The sequence below is a fragment of the Heterodontus francisci genome, chromosome 15, assembly GCF_036365525.1.
Source record: "Heterodontus francisci isolate sHetFra1 chromosome 15, sHetFra1.hap1, whole genome shotgun sequence".
In the NCBI taxonomy this organism is placed as follows: Eukaryota; Metazoa; Chordata; class Chondrichthyes; order Heterodontiformes; family Heterodontidae; genus Heterodontus; species Heterodontus francisci.
The window spans coordinates 63,077,193-63,100,067 of NC_090385.1; the positions used below are offsets into that span (position 1 = coordinate 63,077,193).

The window sequence follows — 22,875 nt, forward strand, 5'->3', positions numbered from 1 at the left end:
TATTGAACACCATGAAGTTCTTCCACTTGCATGGTAGATGTAAATTAAACTCGCCACAAAGTTAGGGCTTTGTCCATCTCAGTCTTTTTCAAGGCGTCTTAATTACTGCCTTACAACCTCAATGGCATTGAATATTAACTTTTACAAGTGTGGAGTCTTAATCCTTCAGATTTTAATCGTTGTTAGAGATATTTTAAAATGTAACTTTTTTTAATGTTTTTTTTTTTGTACCTGATTTGACAGTGAATTCACAATTCTGTCTTATGCTTCCTGGTTCAGGCTCTGTGCTGTTCATTAACAATATTTCAATCTGATAGGGCAAGCAACTGTGTGTCTTAGTGAATCACAGGTCCCAGATGTCCTGAAAAGGGCATTGCATCATTTGGATCTCTAACTTACATTAATTTCCAATGTGAAAGGTCATAGTAACTAAATGGGCAAAAGCAAGTCTACGTTCACTAGCTACAGTTAATTCTGGTCCATTAGCTTATATAATCTTAATTGCTGAAATTACTGTTAAGAAATCAACACTGTAGATTTGTTCTACAGTTTCTGTGCTGTAACCTGTGACACACACCCACCCAATCACTTTTTGCATATTTTGTTGCAGGAGTTAGCAATGGACAACAAGTGGACTGGATGGATTCAGTGGAAGAGGAGAGCAACATTTGGCGGAGGATGACACAGTACCCCGGTTCCTGGGTTGAAGGAACACTGTTGCTTCGTCCAAACATGACTGGACACATCTAGTCAGAGGGAAAAATGTATAACTTTACTTCCAAACACGACATCCTGAATTACTACATTGTAAACAGGAAACTGGCCAAGTTCTCTAGCACCAAAAGACATATTAATGTAGTTTTTTTTATCCCAAAAGCAATAAAAATTCCATGCATTCATTCACACCAAAATTTGCCCCTGAGGAATGGAGGGAATATTTTTGATTAGAAACAGATATGACTAGCTCAAGGAATTCACTGGAACAAGAATGGCAACTTGTTGCAGATTGAGATTTGACCATGTTGATTAGATTAGATTAGAGATACAGCACTGAAACAGGCCCTTCGGCCCACCGAGTCTGTGCCGAACATCAACCACCCATTTATACTAATCCTACACTAATCCCATATTCCTACCAAACATCCCCACCAGTCCCTATATTTCCCTACCACCTACCTATACTAGTGACAATTTATAATGGCCAATTTACCTATCAACCTGCAAGTCTTTTTGGCTTGTGGGAGGAAACCGGAGCACCCGGAGGAAACCCACGCAGACACAGGGAGAACTTGCAAACTCCACACAGGCAGTACCCGGAATCGAACCCGGGTCCCTGGAGCTGTGAGGCTGCGGTGCTAACCACTGCGCCACTGTGCCGCCCTTGTTGGGAAGTAGGGAAAGAGAAAATGAACAGAATATTTTATATGGAGAAAATTGGTGTGAGGGTATGTTAAAAATGCTTCTCTTGTACCCTGTATGCAATCTGCTTATGCTTCTTCCCACCCCCCCACCAAACCTAATCCATAATGTAAGTGACAATGGCAAATCCAGTCCCACATTCCTTATTAAGTTGCATTATTAGTTTTATCTTTCGATGTGGATCTTATATTCAAATATTAACTATTTTGCCACTCATACAAACCATTGCTGTATTTTGCTGTTTTGCTTTTTGTTGTGGGAAATTGGTAGTTGGAATATTTTTATTTTCAAGTCCAATAGGTCAGCAACATTCCATCAGAAAACTGAATATTGCTGCTATCCTATTAATGGTAGAATGTTAGCTTGTGGTAAAATACAAGTTGGGAGTTCCCTCAATACCCCCATTACTCGTTTCAGATTGTAAAATCAGGACTACGTTATTGCCTGCATGTCCCCTAATTACATAAAATGCCATGAGTGCTACAGCCATCATTGCTGCTGCAGGCATACACCAGAAAATCAAACATAATCAAAACAGCACACTAAAAATGAGGCTATCTTGTTCTGAGTCTACTTGAGAAACTATCTTAAAGACAGAGATCATAAGAACCATTTGTTTAGTTACAGCCCAGCGATATCAGGATCAAGTGGACATAGCGGGGAAAAAAAAACTAATTAAGGAAGAAAATATTCTGGACTTTTAATCAGAGAATACAGAATTGTACAGTTGATTTGTTAAGGATTGCTTGGTGGAAGACAGAAGAGTCATTAACTGCAAATTTAACAAGTATTTTGGATCTATAAAACTATACAGGAGATAGAAGTGGGCATATCTAATGAGTAGTAAAGATCAATGGTCAAAAGGGATTTCACAGTAATATTGTCAACTGAAAACTAGTCCAGTTTTGTTCTTTTCAAATTTAAGGAGTTGAAACTGGGCTTCTTGAAATTCATAATGAAACAGCATGTTTGTATGAAATTCCTGCCTCTGTTATTTTAATAGAAATGTATGTACTTTAAATAAATTAATGTCTTTAAAATACCAATCAGAGAGAGGACTTTCATATTGATAGCATTTTTTTTTTGTTACCTTGCGACTTCAAACCCTAAGTTTCTTCCATCTTTTCCAGTCTTACTACCAATGCTGTATATTCTTCTGGCTGACAGTCAGGCCGATGGTCAACTTCCAAGCCTTGTATAAAGCAGGAGGTACTGGGATGGCCTGGAATGGTTGTTTTTTGTTTCCCCCCTTGTATCACTGCAGAGATTACCTGATTTGTGCTTTATAGTTGTCTCCAGAAGAGCTGCAAAGAACAGAAACTCAGAAAATGGGAATTAAAACTAGAAGCGGCCTTCTCCTCATCATTAGCACATTATCTTGCATTATCAACATGAATCTCAACCTCATAACAGTTTCACTGGCATACTGATTTTGCCTATCAGCAACTGGTTACTGGATATGATTTTTCTTCAAGATCTACAAGCTTATTGAAGAGGATAAATTTGAGGAAGAAGTGAGATTGAGGATAAGTTTAGCAGAAAGAGAATTAACAAAGACTTTGAGATGCAGGTCAGATCCTTCTTACTGGCCTACACTAATAGCTCCATGTCCTACAAGCTCAAGATTTTAAACATTACATTATATGTTTTAAAAAGCATGATTTAATTATAGTGGAGTTATATAATGGAGCCTAAAAGACTACCAACATTATTTCAGATCTCTAACTACAGCAATTACTCAAGTCCATTCATTTTTTTTTAAGAAATCCTTAAAATAGTCAAACATTGAAAAATAAACTCAGAAGCAAAGGGCAAGTTTGATAAAACGTTGTTTGGGGGGGAATCCTTCATGTAAATTGTCTATCCAAGTACAGGATATTTATATGGCAGATTTCACATTGTCTCATTGGGTAAACTAAACATCTGTGCTAAATTAAACATTATTCAAAATAAGGATTATGAATAGCTTATTGAACTTGGAGTGTCGGACATGTGGAAGAATGTGGACGATCCTTTATTTCTGCTCCATTTTATGTAGCTTATCTCTTCGTTGCAAGTATATTGATTCAACAAATGGCTTCCATATTACCTGCTACTGTCTTCGATACCTCTTATAATCAGTCAATATAATTTGTGACACGTGAGGCTTTAGTTAGCCTTAATCTATTTTTGGTCTTTGACATCAAACCCGGTGTCATCAAATATTAAACCCGAAGAGCTCAGACTTCACTTGCCACTGCTTTTTTTTTTTCTGGGCTGGTTGGTAGTCTAGGTTAGCTGCTTTTAATGGTATCCTTAGTGAAGCTAATATGAAATGTAGTAGATTGAGGATAGTGTGCATGAATAATGGTCAGTGGATTCTAAATAATAAGCATTTTTTTCAGTTCCATCCAGTGGTTAAACTGATTTTATAGGTGATGGGGGAAGCACACCTTATTTATGTTCCAATGCAGTGGGAGGTTTCACATCCAAATTGACACCAATGGTTCAATCATTTTATTCAGTGAATAATTGATCCATATAGTCCAGTAAGGCCTCTGCTCAGAGAGGAGTCCACTAATCTCAGTTAGGGTGGAAATGTGATGAATACCTGGTCCAATGGTATATTTCATACAAATTTGTAACAGCCTATGTTTTAAAATGTTTTTTAAAAAAGTACTGGCTACTGTGATCGAGTTCCATTGTATAAGCTTTAAGAGCTGACAGGCAAAGCAAAATACACACCTATATCTAGAAGCATATTGTATATTAATGACAAATTTAAATTTTGTTTGGTGAAGCTGGAGTTATTTACACCTGCGAATTCCTCTACGGGCTGTTCTGTCACTGCAAGAAGTATTTTGAAGCAGAAGAACTTCATTCAGTAGGAAGGATACCGTTTTTATCTGTCTGTATGCCACATCAGAGAGAGACGTCTAATATATAACCAGGCTGGTGCCCCATGTTCTTCAGTTTGTGTGATCTAATTACTTCGCTGCCCTCCACAGTGGGGAGGCAGAATTCCATTGAGGCTGAAGCACCATTAATTCTATAGTTTCAAAGACAATGACACAGATTCTGAAAAAGGTCTTTAGGGATTATGTTTATCATGTTGACCTCAAAAGTTCCAAAGTAACAGTGAGAATTAGGGATTTTTAAAATCTGAATTATCTTTATTGACTAAATAATTTTAATTATACTAAATTTAGTTTTTGCCTGAAATACGTGGTCTGTCAGCATGATGTTTTACAAGAATTCAGAGATCTTTATATGATGAGTAGGCCATATTATTTAACCTGCATAACCCACTTGCAGAAAGTTCAATCTTTTTCCAGTGACACACTATCTCCTATACTCCAAGAATAAAGGCAACATTTGTTTCATTAGGAGCAAGAGCTTGCCTAAAGAATTTGACTTTTTGTGCTCTACAATAAAAAAAAAGTACTGTGAAGACTGACCGACTTGTAATAGGAACCAACAAAGTTCAGTGAGGACAGGGGTAATTGGTGAGCAGGATAACAACTTATATTTATATAGCACCTTTAATGCAATAAAACACCCAGGGCACTTCACAGGAGCATTATAAAACAAAATATGATACCGAGGCACATGAGATATTAGATCAGATGATCAAAAGCTTGGTCAAAGAGGTAGGTTTTAAGGGGTGTCTTAAAGGAAGAAAGTGAGGTGAAGAGGCAGAGAGGTTCAGGGAGAGAATTTCAGAGCTTAGACCCTAGGCAATAAAGACACGGCCATCAATGGTGGCATGATTAATATCAGGGATGCTCAAGGCCAGAATTATATGAGCAGAACAGGTTAGGTGCAGCAGAGTTTGGGCAAATTGGAGTTTGTGGAGTGGAGGATGGGAAGCAAACAAGGAAAGTATTGGAAGTAGTTAAGGCTGGAGGTGATAGACATGTAAAAAGGCTTTGCTGTGAAGGGGCAAAGGTGGGCCAAATTGCAGATGTGGAGATAGCCATTATGATGGAAAGGATATGGGAACTGAAGCACAGCTCAGGGTTGAGCATGGCACTAAAGTAATGAACAATCTGGTTCAGCCTAAGAAAATGATCAGGGATGGGATGCAATCAATGGCAAGGGAGTGGACATTGTGATGGCAGCCAAAGACTACACAGAATTTCCTGATAAACTGGAAGAAATTCAGACTCATTCAACACTAATGTCAGACAAGGTGTCTGATTACACAGAGGCAGTTGCGAGGTCTGGAAGAATGATGGACAGTCAAGGAGGTGCCATTGGCATACATTTGAACTGACCCCTTATCTACAACATCAATAGAGACGGGGTCAAGGAAGGTCCTTGGGGACTCTAGAGGTGACAATGTGGGAAAGAAAGTAATCCCTTTCTCAACTTTAGCCAAAGGTGACTGTCCAGTAGCAAAACTGCAGCCACATTCTACCTTAGCACTGCAAAATGCGACACTTATGGCCAGATGAACTGATGAACTTACTTCCGTGCGATTTTCAAGACTGATTGACTTCCTCTCCAGAAATTAGTAATGGAGAGAGAATTAGGCTGGAATGTTACCAGAAGCAATCAACTGCTGCCGCCAGAACCTAAAGCAAGTGGCACGGCCGGGGGGGGCTTGGGGTGGAGTTGCAATGGTGACATTCTCAAAGCCAGTCAATTAATGGCCAGCAGGCAGAGGTGGCCGCCAGTTAGGTAGTATGGGTGGGGTGAGGTTCTGGCTCCTGAAATGCTGGTGTGCTCTTTAAAAGGCAGCCAGCAGGACTTATTGATGTGGCAGCCCCAAAAGGAGCAGTAAGGGAGCTCTGGTGACTTCATCAATTGTTGACGTGATTGAAGGAAGATCAAGGGTTGCTCCAAGATTCAACTATGCCTCCCTGGAGCTACTCCTCCAGGCTGCAAGGGCCTGGATGGAGATAGCAGAGCAGATCAGAAGTCATGGGGTTGTCCCCTGAACCTGGCTACTGTGCTGAAAGAGAGTCAATGATCTGATGCATTCTGGCCAGATAAGTGCAGTGCATACTATTAACCTTGCAGCCTTAAATGTGACTAAAGATGAATGTGAGATCGGACACAGCATTGCCCACCCAGTTAGTGGAGATGCCACACATCAGCATTGGCTGTCAAGTGCATTTTAGCCTCTCTGTGCAGGAAACCAGTCAGGGAGAGGTGATTCCTGCACAGCCATTGCTGATTAGCCACATGCAAGAGGCATGTCTGCGGCACCATGATAGACAGTTAGGCTGACACCAACATAGGAGTTGTGCGTCTCTTTGATGGGTAACAATGGGAATTTATGTGTTTGCAGAACTGAGGTCATAACAGAAGGGAAAGATCAAGAACTGGAGAGGATATGCCATACATGGCCTATTGAGGAAGAGGCATTGGAGCTAGGAGGCATGGAGGCAGGGCAGGCTATCTCTGATGGTTAGATGGGTGTGGAGCCCTGAGTGTGAGTGGCCTAATGGATGAGCACAAGAGACCCTCTGGTGTACACAAAGCATAGTGCTCATACGTTCACTGTGTGTGCTCATGAGTAGTCAGAAGGATGTGTTGTAAAGCGAATAGCCCTCTCTTCACTCCTCTCTCTTGCAGTTCATGGTCAACAGCAGCCAGTTGCCAAGCATAAGTGACAATCCTCCACCAGCACAGATGTCGTCACGTCAATGGGCAGTTATGCGCAGTTAGTAACGAGGTCACAATCTGCTGAGCACAGCACAGACACGCCCAAGCAGCTGACTGAGGCAGAGACAGTTGATACCAAATGAAAGGAGTGTTGTGTAAATGGTATAGGAAGGCAGAATTGCACTAAGGAGCAGTAGGATGCCAGTTTTCTGACTCTCAGCTGTTCCACTTCACCACAGGGTGGGAATGTGAATTTGAGTCATGCTCAGCTGTTTTCCCAATCTAATCAGAGATCACCCAATCAACTCATTAGCCAGATAGATTGTGGTGCAACTGGAAAATGAAAGGTTTTTTTTTCAAGTTGCACTTCAAACCAATAAATAAATTTACCCAGTAGGTCAGTGGATGAAGCAACTCTAATATGTCACTATATCAAACACATCAGAATAAACCCCAATTTGAACCATTCTGTTTTCTGCTAGGTCGGTCAATACTGTTACGCTTTTTATCCTGGGTTAAGGACACATCATCTGACTACCATCCATTGGCCCAGTTGAAAAGTGCACATCAGGTGAGGACAGGATCAAAAACAGGCTGTCTAGGTTTACATGTAAAGAATGACCATTTGAGCACAGTACTGACAGAATGCACCAGCATTCAACATTTTTGGGAAGGGAGATGATTGGATAAAGTAGGGAATAAATCAACCATTGTAGGAACAATATTATTTAAGATTTGTGTCAGGGTAATTACAAAGCAAACTGAACACTAATCCTGACCTTTTTAAGCAACATACAACAGCTATGCATTCTTCAGGTTCTGTGAAATAGGTGCCATGTGTAGTTATGCAATAAATACAATTTATATATTTCCCTTAGTGAAGATTTTGTTCTTTTAGTTGTGGGAACAGTGTAGTTGGAATATTTGTTTTCAGGGCCAATAGGTCAGCAGCATTCTCTCATTTATCAGAAAAATAAAATATTGCTGCCACACCATTAATGGTGGAATGTTAGCCTGTACAGGTTACAAGTTTTTTTTTCTGGAGAAGTATTAAGTGAAACCCCAAGTTCCCTTAATAGCACTCCTCGTTCCTGATCGGAAAATCAGGAATAGTAATCTTGGAACTCGCAAGGAAGGAATACTCCAAAAGGCTTTCAAGAACCCCAATTGCATGATGCCAAAAACAAATTCAACACAATTGCAAATGTTTTAAGTTTGTTCCAAGAATAGCACGAATTGAGAGGAACATTCTTCAGTTCTGTATATTTTTGTGGTTATACCTGGGTGCTCTCATGAATATTACATGGAATTATTTTTGTACAGATTAAGTTAGAAATTGGCTCAGTTAGATTGCAGGAATGAGACTTGCCAAATTTGTTCATGGATTGAGGATATATAACAGAAAAATAATGTACAACAGCATTTGTTTTCATTACATGAGTCACAAAAAGGTCCTTTAAACGTTTTGACCAAGGCTCTCTGCAAACCCCAAGGAATAGGACACATCTGGGAGAAGGGCAGAAATACTACTGAAAAAATATTCCTTCAGTTAAGAGAACCAATATTAGGTATATATATATATTTTTTTAAAGTGTTTTATACATTGTCAGGCAAACCCCCCACCTGCCTAGACTGAGGCAAACATGATTTCGCCACATGAATATTAAAATTTAAAATTGCCAGCCCCTGACTGGAAAGACATTTGCGTAGTAACCGACAGTGTTGGAATAATAGGGACCCAGTCGTTGCTTCCCCAATACACAGAAGTAGTGGTCAAACCAGTTTTGGTCACATGACTGACTGGCTGTTGGAGGTTTTGAATTTGAACTTCCAACAGAGGATTTGAATTGAGAAAGCAGTGTGCCCCCAGTTGGAACAGAACCTCTTCTCCAGTCCTGCCTGCCTCCATCTCTTTCCCACGGAACGGAATCTAAAACATGTGAACCTCAAAGAGAGAAAAGTCTCCTATGTGAACAAGGTTTAAGAACATCACTGGGCCCCGAACAGCAAGACTACCTACAATCAACTGAGCTCAAAGCACAGTAAAGAAACTTCTTATATTGCCTCAAGCCCCTCTCTATTTTCCTCTCTTTTCTGTCCTTATTTGCACGTGTGTATCGCGTGTGCATGCTAGCATGGGCGCGTCATATATCCGTAGGCGTGAACCGTATTAGAGTTTAAGTTCAATAAATTTCACTTTCCTTCTTTAAACCAAAGAAAGCCTGTTTGTGCTCATTTCTTTACTGTATAATTGGAAAGCTGTGAACAAGGATTCACAAAGGGAGAGCTCAAAACACAGTACGTTTAAAATTAAAACCCTGTTATAAGACCAGATGAAGACAGCAAAAGACCCCTAGACACCTTTCTCATCTGGTCGTAACATACATGTACAAATGAGACAAGCAAAGATTTCAATGTTCATTCCTATTCCATAAAATGCAAAACTAAGCAGTCCAATGGGATGGCCAGATTCTAATGCAACTGCTGCTCTATTAAATCACTGCACAATTCAGCAAGTAGCTTTGGCTTCACGACATACAGCTCCAAAGGAGTTTATACCATCCTCTAAACACATGGCTTTTAGTTTTCTGCTGATCTTCACTCAGATTTTAAACTTGCACTTAATCTAGGTGTGTTTTTTTTTTAAGTTATTAAATGGGATTTAGAGGAGTAGATTCCATCATGACAAATTCTCACACTGCCACTGCACTGGAAGAGAATATTGTTCTGAGCATTGTTTACATTTATTAGCAAATAAATTCATTAAGGAAAGAGGAAAACATATAAAAATATCAGGTAATGCAGGCCAATATTTAGTTTATCAAGACTTGGATGGTTTCCTAGAGCTCAAAATTAACTCTTACTAGGTTTGAACTCAAATAAACTCCTTGACAAATTCTTATTCTGCCACTGCACTGAACAAGGGAACAGCAACTGCATCAGTTTGGATTATAAGAAAATTGTTCGTTTACATTTAAGGCAAATACAGGAATAGGCATTCTTTTATTCAAGAAAATCCTTAATTAGCTACACTTGTCTTATCTTTACGTATTCATCACTCACAATGCATGACCTTAGATAGAACATTTGTCACCAACACCTTTCTCTCTTGCATTGCACTGGAGTGGTTTTAATCTTTATCCCAAGTCGTTCTTTGGTCAACTCCAGCTCACATCTCCCAAATTGTAGGATTCACTTTAATATTGCACAATGCATTGGCTACTGGGAGAGGAGCATCTTGTCTTATTTCAAATTGAAATCCAGCTAGACCCACTATCCTATCATACAGTTACACTTTCAGGTAATGACACTTTAACCAAGTGTGCACATTTAAGGTGTCCAATTGGATGACTAGATTCTAACATAAGTACTACTGTTGAATTGTGCACGATTCAATATCAATGGAAACAGCTTTAATTCAACAGCATATTGTGTTTATAATGTCCCTCAAGCACACTGCTTTTAGTGTTTCTATTCTTCATACACAGATTTTAAACCACAATGATCAAGTATTTAGTAATATAAAAATCAGAAGGAACATAACTTATCAGACCTTTGCATATCATAATAATGGGCTGCATTGTGTTTCTAATATTTTGAAATTTAGAATTCCAAATAGTAGCCCTGGGTTACTGTGAATTTGATTTTTCTGGCGACAGCACACTAGATAGTTCTGCCTCATTCAGTATGTAGCTAGACTAAAATGTAAATTAATTAAAATATACCTGCTGGCAGAACAAGTGTACAAGCCAGTGTTGATCAAGATATCTCTAACTGAAATTAAAAAAAATCTCTCACCAAGTTAAAATGCAACATGGGGGGGGTGGAATTCTTTTGGTATCGCATGTAACATTTCATCCTTAGGACAGACATATGACCTGCTCTTAACCCCCTGTTATTGCAGCTCTAGAATAATGGGATGTGAGATCTTGAATAGCAGTTCAGGTATAACATGATTATATTACACTTGCCTGTAGCTTTCTGCTCAGCAATGTAACACATGCAGTTGGGTCATTTTGGGGAGATATAAGCAGAGATCAGGCACATTTCCATTGGAAAGGAAGGCAGGAAAAAAGACAGAAGGACAGTCAAACATTCCTGCACAATTTCTTAAGGGTAATTAGGGATAAATGCTGAACTTGCCAGCAACACTCACATCCCATGAACAAATAAAAAAAAGAGTGCCCACTTATAGCAGAGGCAGTTGCTATTGTGGGGACATCTAGAAAAAACAGAAGGAATTTTTAGCTTACCACCAAAAGGCATCTTTTTTCAATCTCTCTGCTGGTTTATCAACTTAACTCATGGGTTTGCGCATAAAATTCTTCAATGTGTTCCCTATAATTGCAGTAAGGTCTGGATTAGCAGTCTTTTAGGATTTCCCATGCAGTATAAATTAAAGAAAAAGCTGTTAGTTAGCTTTCAAGTAATCAATTAGGTTTTGAATGCATTGCACTAACACGCAGTGCAACTTCTCCCAAACCCACATCACTGTGCTATTAAAATGATGTTAGCAAATTGTTCTAAAGGACATCATTTCCTTGTATTTCAGTAATGATACAGATTGCTTCACAAAAGAAACAATAACGCCTCGTCATGCTGTATTCAAAAGATGGTCTCAGTCTGTCAGTTTGTAGCACTGTTTCCCAACTCTACATGTGCAGTTAGAACGAATTTACTTCCTCAGCCAGAGCCAACTGTTGACAAAACAAGCTGCAATGATGATGGAATAGAGGACAAATTCCTTTCGAGCATGGTCCCGACTCTCCTGTTCCAATAACTGTAGGCGCCGATTCAACTTGTTCAACTGCAAGAGAGAAAGGTTGTACCCTATTGTGCACTGAAGAAGCTCAACAACAAAACAAAAACTACAACAGCATCTAAAGAATATTTTTATTTCTCTCAAGGATTTAAATCAGATTGAAAATGTAACTCTGAAAATTGTATCATCTGCTGGGAGGATAATGTAGCGTTAAAATATGATGTTATTTTATTTAGTATCAGGATTTGCTTTGAAGTATTAGAGTTTAGGACCAAGTGTCCAATACCTATACTTCATACTGCAAAATTGAAGACATTAAGCTTTTCCAGGTAAGGATACATACTGCTCTGATAATATAACTGAATCCAGCTTCTGTTCCTGCAGCAGTCCAACCACGGCACTCACTATACTTATTCGTGTAAATGTTGATCAAAAATTCTTACCTGACGCCGGAGGGTTACAATTTCCATTACACTGAAATTTTCAAGGACTCCTTCAGGTATTGTGTATTCATGGGTCATGCTGCAAAATAAAAGCGGAAGCATAAGCAAATCTACATTTTTTTTTATAAAACCAGTGTTGAAGAACAATCACTTGATATCAATCCTTTAATTACAATGACTGTGCAGAACAGGCTTCTTCAGACTTCAACCCTCCAGGATTATGGCACCATCCTAGCTACAAGAAAAGCCTATCATCCAGCGTCAATCAGCTTTCCCCCCGTACTGACTCCTTAATACTTAAATAACACACCCTCTATATACCTGCTCAACCAAAACTCTGCTGCTCATATCCTATCGCACACTGTCCCATCACTCCTGCTGATCTACATTGGTTCATGGTCACCCAATGCCTCAATTTTAAAATTCCAATCTATGTGTAAAATTCCTTCATAGCCTTGCTCTACACCATCTCTGTAACCTCCAGCAGCCCTACAACCAACCACACCCCCCACTCCGAAATCTCCATTCTTCAGAATCTGACCTCAGGCATGCTATCCTCTCTTTGGCTCCCCCATTGGTGGCCATGCCTTTTACTGCATAAGGCCTGCACTCTAATTCACTCCCTAAACACCTCAGCCTTGCCACAACCCTCTCCTCCTTCAAAACCCTCCTTAAAACTCATCCCTTTGACCAAGTTCTGGGCCACCCCTTCCAATATACTCTTCCTTGGCTTGGGGTCCATTTTGTTTCTGATTATGCCTCTGTGAAGTAACCTTATTGTTTCTCTACATTAAAGGTGTTACAAGAACATAACTAGGAGCTGTAGGAAGCACTTGGCCCTTCGAGCCTGCTGCGCCATTCAACAAGATCATAGTTGATCTTCTACCTCAACTCAACCTTCCCACAATATCCCCATTATCCCTTAATAGCCAAAAATCTATCGACCTCTGTCTTGAATATACTCAATGACTAAGCATCCACAGCTTTGAGAGAGAATCCCAAAGTTCACAACCCTTAGTGACTAAATCTCTCCTCCTCCTCAGTCCTAAATAGCTGATATCTTATTCTAAGACTGTGACCCTATGTCCTAGATTCCCCTGCCAGGGGAAACATTTTCTCAGCATCTACCCTGTCAAGTCCCTTTATGTTTCAATTAGATCATCTCTCATTCTTCTAAATTCCAGGGAATATAGGCCTAGTCTACTCAACTTCTTCGAATTGGTCAATCCCCTCATCCCAGGAATCAGTCTAGTAAACCTTTGATGCACTGGCAACTATGTCCTTCCTTAGGTAAGGAGACCAAAACTGCACAGAGTACTCCAGGTGTGGCCTCATTAATGCCCTGTACAATTGTAGTAATACTTCTTTACTCCTATACTCCAATCCCATTGTAACAAAAGCTAACATTCCATTTGCCTTCCTAACTGCTTGCTGTATCTGCACATTAACTTTCTGTGATTCATATACAAAGACACCCAGGTCCCTCTGAATGCAAACATTTCCCAGTCACTCACCATTCAAAACATTTTTTTTTAGTTTTTTCCTACCCAAGTGGATAACTTCACACTTTGCCACATTGTATTTCATCTGCCGTGCTCTTGCCCACTCATCCAACCTGTCTATATTCCTCTGCAGCTTCTTTGTGTCCTCATCACGTACCTTCCCACCTAACTTTGTACTGTCAACAAACTTGAATACATTACACTCAGTTCCCTCAAAGTCATTCATAGATTGTAAAAGGACGAGGTTCAATGACCAATCCTTGCAGTACACCACTAGTTACAGCCTGCCAACCTGAAAATGTCCCGTTTACTCCTACTTTGCTTTCTGTCCATTAACCAATCCTCAATCTGTGCTAACACATTACCCCCAATCCCACGAGTTTTCATTTTCTGAAATAACCTTGTGTCACTTTATCGAATGCTTTTTGAAAACCCAAAATATACTACATCCACTAGTTCCCCCTTATCCATCTTACTGGCTATATCCTCAAAAAACTCAAATTTGTCAAACACGATTCCCCTTTCATAAATCCATGTTGACTCTGCTCAATTACATTATAATTTTCTAAGTGCCCTGTTACTACATCCCTAATAACGGATTCTAGCATTTTGCCTACGACGGATATTAGGCTAACTGGCCTTAAGTTCCCCATTTTTTCTTTTCCTCCTCTCTTAAACAGCAGGGTATATTTGCTACCCGTCTAATCATTGGGAACTGTTCTAGAATCTAAGGAATTCTGGAACATGCAAGTTGTTGTTGTTGATATGTTGCGATAATTATAAGCATTCTTTACTTTTGAAATCCCACTGAGATAGAGGAATACCAAACCAGCAGTATCTACACTTGAAATGTAACTAATTTCCGAAGAGCTTTGTGATGTCTCAGTGAATGAGAAAGGTGCTATATAAATGCAAGTTCTTTCTTTTTAAAAAGGTATCTTAATAAATTTAAGTCAAAAACTGAAAAGTAAAAGGATTTAATTTAAAATTAATCAAAGCTCATCCACTGAAAAACACTTCCTGACGGGACAGACCCATCAAATCGCATTTCATTCATCACCTTAGGACTGAAAAGAAGCTGAGCATTTGATAAACAGGCCTCCCTTCTCCCTGGGTTAAACATACAGTGGACAGATCTTCAAAGGCTTTGTACCCGAGTAAACAAAGGACACTAAATCTGGGCTGATCACAGCTTGGGCATCTATATTTCTATCACCTGACTTTACTTTATTGCATCCTTCAATTGTCAAAGAATCCATGTAAATAGAGACGGGCCATCTGCCAGTGATGTGGATTCTCCCCAACACAGAAAAATCAAGTCAGCAGAGAATTTCCCAAAATACAATGTACAGGAACTGTTCTCAAGTGGCCACAAAGCTGACACACCAGAGACTTTTGGTGAAATGTTGAGATTTAGGCTGCTTATATAAGTCTTCCATTTGTCATAGTTACAGGGTTTTGTAGCTCTTGAAATGCATAAGCTAATACTAAGATTTAGTCCTGTTGGCAACAGCTTCATATTGATTGGAACTTCACTGAATGGCCAATAATCACATAATTTTTTCCCATTAATGGGCATCCTTTTATCACGAAAATGTGTACAGCCTTTACTTACATTAAATTAGATTCATTATTCGTTACCCCAACTCATCTGGTCCAGCTCCCTTTGAAGTTTTTATATCCTCAGTGGTATTGGCAAATCTTATATTACAATTAATACCAATTATAAATACAACAACTTGTAGTTATATAGCATGTTAACATAGTGAAAGATCCTAAGGTACTTCAGTGTGGGGGGGGGGGGGGGGGGGGAAAGAGAAGTTAAGTGAGGGAACTAAAAGTATGGTCAAAGTAGTAGGTTTTGAGGTTAGGAAAGAGCTAGGAAGACAGAGGACTTCTGCAAGAGTACTCCAGAGTACAAGAGCATGATGGCTGAAGCCTCTGCACGTATGATGCAGCCAAGGACTCAAATTAGTCCAGGATCAGAAAGAAAGGAGACACGAGTTCAGATGAAAAGCTGAAGTAGGATGGAGGCAAGGTATAGCAAGCCCATAGAAAAACTGTAAACTAGAAGAAATAACAGAGGACCAAAGAAAATCCAGGGAGGGGAAATGGAACAGGAGAATATTTTCCGTACAAATCTCCTCCCATGGAGTCTCATGCACAGAATGCATTTAGTTTTTTTTAAGCAAAGATTCTCATTTTTAGTAAGTATCCTCAATTTTAACAACTTACTTTTGCTCTCAAGCGAGTGAACATTTACATTTTTACTTTCTTTCTCAACCACCTTTGACACATTTCGGGGACAGCCTGCATGTATCCCAGAGCAACTTGACTGTTTTGAATGGAAGCTAGCATTTCAGCCCAATCTGGGTGCAGCAGGGTAGATGCAAGCACTGTTTACACTGAGTCTTCTCAGTCATTTCAGTCATTACAGCAGGATATAAAAGTTTTAGAAAGGAAAAATGAAACTAGTGCCACAGCATGTTAATGCAAACACAAGTGCATCAAGAAAGAAAACATGCCAATCACCTTTGATTCCTTGTTTGATTGGTCATATCCGAATAGAGGCTGCCAGTAAGGGGCTTGTTATGGAACCGATTCCTTAAAGTGGAAAAAAAATGATTTGGCCACAGAAATACCAGACTGAGTCACAACAATTTAAATATCACAAAGCCCCTGTGGAATTTAGTCATTCCTCATTTATTTCTCCCACTTGTTTTTACAGGATCTGTGCCACGCACAATTTCCCAGGCAAAAATGTGGCAAGTCAGTTTCTCTAACATCTACCGATTCCACTCTGCACCTAAAAGACAAACAGACTTGCAAGAGAGGACAAATAGCACCTCGGCCACTGATAAATCCATCCCAGTTACTGACACTGACTCACAACACTCCACTGTACTGACAGTATTCCTACACAAGTATTTACAGCCCCATCACATATTTTACAGTTAAAAAAACTAAGAATGTGAAACTCAAGAGTAGAAAGGTACCGAGTATCAGTATAGAGTATCAGTACCGAGAACAGCAAACTATCTTACTCAGACCAGTCTATAATATTTAGCACAAAGTATTGAATGTGTCCGTGTCACCAGATTGTGTGTACATTCAAATCTCACTCTCCATGGTTCCTTTCTATCATTACAGGTAGATTAAAATAGTTGAAAAGTGTAGACACTTTTTTTTTTAAAAACTGAGAATATGTAATTTCTCTACTTTTCCTCAGCACTTCTTGTTTCTCCACAGGAAGAATAGAGAGGCTGTTCTGCTCTCAGGCTTCAACCAATGTAGCTCACAACTGGATGCCAGGAAGTGTTCAAGAATTAATAAGGAATAACATGCCTTCCAAATAGCCATTCTTGTAAATGCAAATCCATCATTTACACACACCTCTATGCAGTATGGTATCGAAATCTCAGCAGCATGGGGAGAATTTAACCAGTGCCCTACCCATTTGTGTTACCATATGCAACGATCAGTTCAAAATGGATTGCATCATATTTTATATCAAGATATCAAAGCAATTTAAATATTTTCAGAATATTGCTACTCACAAAATATTTTTCAAAATTGATCATTCATCTGAAAACCCAGATACAAAAACCCACAATAAATGTTTGAGAGGTTGGAACCTAAAAACAATTACTGGCAAATCATTACATGCACAACAGAGTAAACTTTGGATAGTTAACAGACAGCAAGTTTTACAAAAGACATGCAAAAGAGTTAGCCTGTCCACCAATTTCCACAATAGTACCTGTAGTGAAAACAGGGTGCAAAACGTATTGCTGTTTTTAAACGATTGGAGTGTATGATACATGTTGCTGATTATGTTAGTTTCCTCAACCAGGTGGTTTGCTGGCATTGGGCCCCATTTTACCCCAGTGGCTGGGTTTTGAATGAGTTAAAATCTCGTCCATTGTCTCTTAATGCCTTCCTTTCTCAATTTCCTGCTGATTGTAATTGTCCTAAAAATGGTTTATATTAAAGTAACTAGAGAGACATCATTGGGTGGTTCACCCTACATTCCTTGCCACCATCAAAAGGGGAAGAAATATTTTAACCTCTACATCAGAAGAAAGAAGTTTCATTAGCAACATCCTGAACCTCTACATATGTAACACAACTTGTGACATTGACCATTCCTGAATCATGCTACTGTTACTCTCACTCACGTTTTATTTCACAGCATGTCAATGCTGTTGACTTCTGTAAGCAACTTTAAAGTACATAAAAATCTTAGTATGCAGACTCAATGGTCTGGACGACTGGTGTGAGAAGTGGAAGTGACCTACTGGCGTAGAAGATCAGGTTGTGCATCTGGCTCATGCAGTTCTTAGTCAGGGGTATTTAAAGCTAAAAATTGGCATAAAAGTGGAACAGTGTTTTAATCCCTATAGTGCTCAGAAGCACAGAAATTCCCCTCACAAATTATCATATACTGAATAAAAACATGGGTTACTACAGATATGAATATTCAACAGCAGCAGTATGGTTAACCTTCACCATACAAAGCACTCTATTGAATGGTAGGTGTTTCATTAGTCAGACAATTCTTGATGGTAAAGCATACAACCAGATGCATAAGCAGTTACTGGAAACTGTTAACATCTAACAGGCTTCAAAGTGATGCACCTCATGCATAGCTTCAAGAAAATTAACAGGGCACCAAAGACATTTTTGACATTACATAAGCCAGTTCTGGTCACCTTCTTCGCATTTTCTGATTGACTTTTTCCATTAAGTGCTCTGACAATTTGTATCCAACATGACTAAATACACGGCACACATTGTAAATTGAAAATGATGCCTGGTCAGGTCCAGGTGAAGGGAAGGGATGTTTTGGACCACTGGAGTGATCATTCCTACAGATTGGATAGAAGCATAGCATTGTTAAAGCAAACAATTGAATAGTACAGGGATATAGTTCCTATTCCCCATATACAGTTCAAGTAATTTGCAATATCATCACATTGAGGGGTACAGCAAAACATTTCAGAAATAAAATGTATAAAAGATGGTTGGCACCTGTTTAAAAACAAATGCTATGAACAGTAAAAAGGCCATCCAACTGTTGTTATCCATTTCTCTTTTTGTGGTTTTGATTTTGTGGCCCTGCGGATGGATTGGAAAAGTTTTCTCTCAGAGGAAATAATTTTTCTGAGGTCAACTAACACCTTTAAAAAGGATTGATATCTGTTAGAATGAATTGATGATTATAGCACATTTACAACATGGCTCACTGATGCACTTAGATAAAGGTAATAAGCATTTTTCATCAGCAGACAGGAGAGGAGAGTTTTGTTGATAAGTTTATTGGAAGCTTATTAACAAACCTATCAGCGAAGCTACTTCTGAGACTGAGAGGTTAGCGTGAGTGACAAAGGAAGGTGCAATCATCAACTTGTCAGCCTTGGGTCAGTTGGTAGCACTCTCCCCTGAGTCAGCTGCTTGAGAGTTCAAGTCCCACTCCAGAACTTAAGCACAAAAATCAAGGCTGACACTGCACTGCAGCACTGAGGGAGTGCTGCACCGTCAGAAGTGCCATGTTTCGGATGAGACCTTAAACAGAGGCCTTGTCTGTTCTCTCAGATGGATGTAAAAGATCCCATGGTACTATTTCAAAGAGGAGCAGGGGAGTTATCCCCAGTTTCTTGGCTAATAGCTTTCCCTCAATCAACACAACAGATTATCTGGTCATTATGACATGGCTGTTTGTGGGAACCTGTTGTGTACAATTAACTGACGTTTCCTACAACAGTGACTACACTTCAAAAGTACTTTATTGGCTGTAAAGGACTTTGAGACATCCAGTGGTCGTGAAAGGCACTATACAAATGTGTCTCTTTTTGCACTTCACACCACGATAAGTCGTCGATGCATGCATTTTACACATCTATCTAAGGCTTTATTTTTACATTAAAAAGTTATTTATGTTCAATAAAAATTGGTTGAACAGTTGCTTTGGAGTTAATGCTCCATAGCTACGATGTTAGATACGGTAGTGATAACAAAAAGCATTATTTATAGGGTTTAGCAGTGAGGCATAAAACATGCCCTTCAGTTATGGAGAAGGTTGCAATGCAACACACTGCTGTAAAAATGAACTGCTGGGGGATAGGTGGAGAAGCTATCAAGACAGACTTATAACATCTAAGAAGGAGAAATTGCCTCTGGTTGTGCTGTTATCTGGCAGACAGGTAATCTAGTGGCAAATACTGAAATTTCAAGTTTGTCGGCGTTTCAAACATTTCTAACTGTCTTTTCTTTAAATCCAAAACAAAAAAGTAGTCTTTGGGTCTTGAATTGGTGGAATTCTCAATGGCTAAACGGAATACATTCAAAAATTGTTGGTAGATTTTGTTTACCTGTAGAGTTAATTTTGTAGTAATTGTTTTGTGTTACTAAAAGGAAGGATTGCCTTTGCTGGAGAATGGAATATTTTTGGCATTTTGAGCTGGTTTCATCTCTCTGTACTTCCTCATCACTATTCCTAAATCCAAATGACAAAAGAGCAGCTCTTGAATGTAGCATTTTCAAATCCCAACCAACCATCCTTAAGGACTCTGATTATCTGTGGAATTGCCAACTAGAATTTGGGTCACTCTCATTTTGCAAATGAACTTACAGTCTGGGCCTGAAGTACAGTTCCTGATGTAAAATGATTATTTTCTAAACTACTCTAACACTACATCTACCTATAATATTAAGAAGATATGTACTGAAGAACAGTCTGATAAAGTTTCTTCCACTTGACTAAAATATTCATAACCCAAGTGAGATCTTCATTATCTGGCTGCTGAAAATCCTAAGATCATTGGCTTCAGTAAAGTTATCAAACTCTCCTTTCTATATTCGACTCCCTCCATTCCCTCAATTAGCTGAAGTCCACTCCAGTCTCTGGGCACGCCAGCTGTGCAGAAGTGGCTGCATGACATCACAACAAACAGGCTAAGTCAACATGTCGTACTTACAAATTCCTCTGCCGTCTGGACACATTCGATAGACAAATTTCATTCTCACTTAATGTCCGTGATCTACTAGAATTTTGGGAGGTGGCCACCTGTAACAAAACAACATACAGTACTGAGTATTTGCTTCTTGATAGATGAATTCATTTCAAAAATTAGAAATTACACCACCTTATCAGGGTAATCAGGGATAGGCAATAAATACTGGCCTTGCCAATGACACCCACAGCCTGAGAATTAATTTTTGATAAAGTAGATAGCTACAGAATAGGTATAAGTTAATTTTAAAAAGTTAAGTCTACTGTTTCCAGAAGAAAGTAAGTTATTTCAAAAGACAGACCATACATGGATATCTCCAGATTTAATTTACAAGAATAACTCCTGAACATTTCACTCCATTTTCTACTCTTGGTAGGTCATTGGCCACCACACAACTTCCTTCAGTCAGCACACATAGACAAAGGAGAGTTCACATCATATTCTTTCTCCTCCCTCCCACCTGCCCGCGCCTCCGTGTCTGAAGGTCATAGGTTCAGGCCCCACTCCACAGATTTGAGCACATAATCCAGGCTGATACTCCAGAACATTACTGAGGGAGTTCTATCTTTCAGAGATGTTTAAAAAAAAAAGACCACTTCTCAGGTGGACGAAAACAATCTGTTGAAAAAAAAAAGAGAAGAGTTCTTCTGGTGTTGTAGCCAATACTGATCCCTCAACCAACACCATTAAAACAGATTAGCTGGTCAGTTGTCTATGATTGTTTGTCAGACTTTGTTGCGTGAAAATTGACTGTCGTGTTTCTCGACATTTCAACAGGGAGTGAATTTCAAAAGTACTTCATTAGCTACAAAGGGCTTTGGGATGTCCTGAGGTTATGAAAGGCACTATAAAAATGCAAGTTCTTCTTTCTATCTTTAAACTCATTCTGTTCAGTGAAGATTAAAGAGTCAACAGAGCTGCCGACCCCAATGTACATCTATATACTTTATGAAAGGACACAATGCTACTGTTAACGCACCTGCAGTGGACTCTCGGATCGGTCAACACACAAAGCATGGGCAGTTCCAAACACTAAGTTAGGCGAGATGCTGAGTGGTGGAGGATCTGTAATCAATGGATTGTTGTGGAACCAACCATACAAGTACGGTCTTGCTCCAATATCCTGCATTTCTGTTTCTAAAGAGAAATGTGCATTCTTTTAAACCCAAAACAAACCTAAAACAAAATTATTGCTGTTGCCTATTAGTATTCACTTAGCTATACAAGTCATACCTCTACTGTATACCTGCCACAATTTAAAGTGTCAAAAAAATTTTTTAAAGGCAGCCATGTCATGCTGGTTCATTCCAACCCAGAGTGGAACATTTTCAAACACCTATCAATTTGAAAACTCATCTTAAACAGCAGTAAACCTCTGAATTCAAGATTTACAGCAGTTTGATATTGTGACCTTAAAGGAACAGACTAGTTGTATCTTAGCAGAATAGTATCGTGCAATAGGTTGTGCTGGTTATAAACCAGCATGGCAATAACTTACAAGATGCAGCACCATGAGATCTGCTAATTTTCAATGACAACTACTAAAAACTTCATAAACCAACATAGATCTTTGTTTATTTATCATTTATCTTCTGCAATTTACAAAGATTGGTGCCCCATATCAGAAAACGGAGTGTAATGTTTCAACAACTTGTATTTATATAGTGCCTTTAATTTAATAAAACATCTCAAGGCTCTTCACAGGAGTGCAACAAAGCAAAATCTGACACCGAGTTACATAAGGCAATATTAGTGCAGATGGCCAAAAGCTTGATCAAAGAGCTCGGTCTTAAGCAGTGTCTTAAAGGAGGTAAGAGGTAGAGAGGTGGAGAGGTGCAGAAAGGGAATTACAGAGCTTAGGGGCTTTTTTTTGTTATTCATTCATGGGACATGGGCATGGCTGGCAAGGCCAGCATTTATTGTCCATCCCTAATTGCCCCGGAGAAAGTTGTGGTGCGCCACCTTCTTGAGCAGTCCATAGGGTATAGGTGCACCCATGGGGAGGGAAGTTCAGGATTTTGACCCAGCAACATTTGAAAGAACAGCGATATATTTCCAAGTCTGGATAGTGTGCAACTTGGAGGAGAACTTTCAGGTGGTGGCGTTCCCATGCACCGGCTGCACTTGTACTTCTAAGTGGAAGA

At 39.3% G+C, this 22,875-nt stretch overlaps 2 protein-coding genes across 14 annotated transcripts in view; one reads left to right on the forward strand and one right to left on the reverse strand.

Annotated features, from left to right (window-relative positions):
• sytl4 (synaptotagmin-like 4) overlaps positions 1-2,465 on the forward strand; it is a 108,397-nt gene extending 105,932 nt beyond the window's left edge. For all 6 annotated transcript variants that reach the window (XM_068047656.1, XM_068047657.1, XM_068047655.1 and 3 more), the window contains one exon: positions 611-2,465. In XM_068047656.1, coding sequence (XP_067903757.1) covers positions 611-750 — 140 coding nt within the window. In that variant the 3' untranslated portion in view covers positions 751-2,465. The remainder of the gene's footprint in view (positions 1-610) is intronic.
• The window catches only part of LOC137377711 (mitochondrial fission factor-like), a 59,226-nt gene that overhangs the window by 25,079 nt on the left and 11,272 nt on the right, over positions 1-22,875 (reverse strand). For 3 of the 8 annotated variants that reach the window (XM_068047661.1, XM_068047667.1, XM_068047666.1), the window contains exons 4-10: positions 21,711-21,868; positions 20,696-20,784; positions 16,251-16,322; positions 12,217-12,295; positions 11,265-11,818; positions 2,510-2,723; positions 582-746 (exon numbers count right to left, since the gene is read on the reverse strand). In XM_068047661.1, coding sequence (XP_067903762.1) covers positions 11,687-11,818; positions 12,217-12,295; positions 16,251-16,322; positions 20,696-20,784; positions 21,711-21,868 — 530 coding nt within the window. In that variant the 3' untranslated portion in view covers positions 582-746; positions 2,510-2,723; positions 11,265-11,686. Of the gene's footprint in view, positions 1-581; positions 747-2,509; positions 2,724-4,628; positions 11,819-12,216; positions 12,296-16,250; positions 16,323-18,430; positions 18,587-20,695; positions 20,785-21,710; positions 21,869-22,875 lie in introns of those variants that run through there. The other 5 variants (XM_068047665.1, XM_068047664.1, XM_068047668.1 and 2 more) reach the window with 4 other exon arrangements.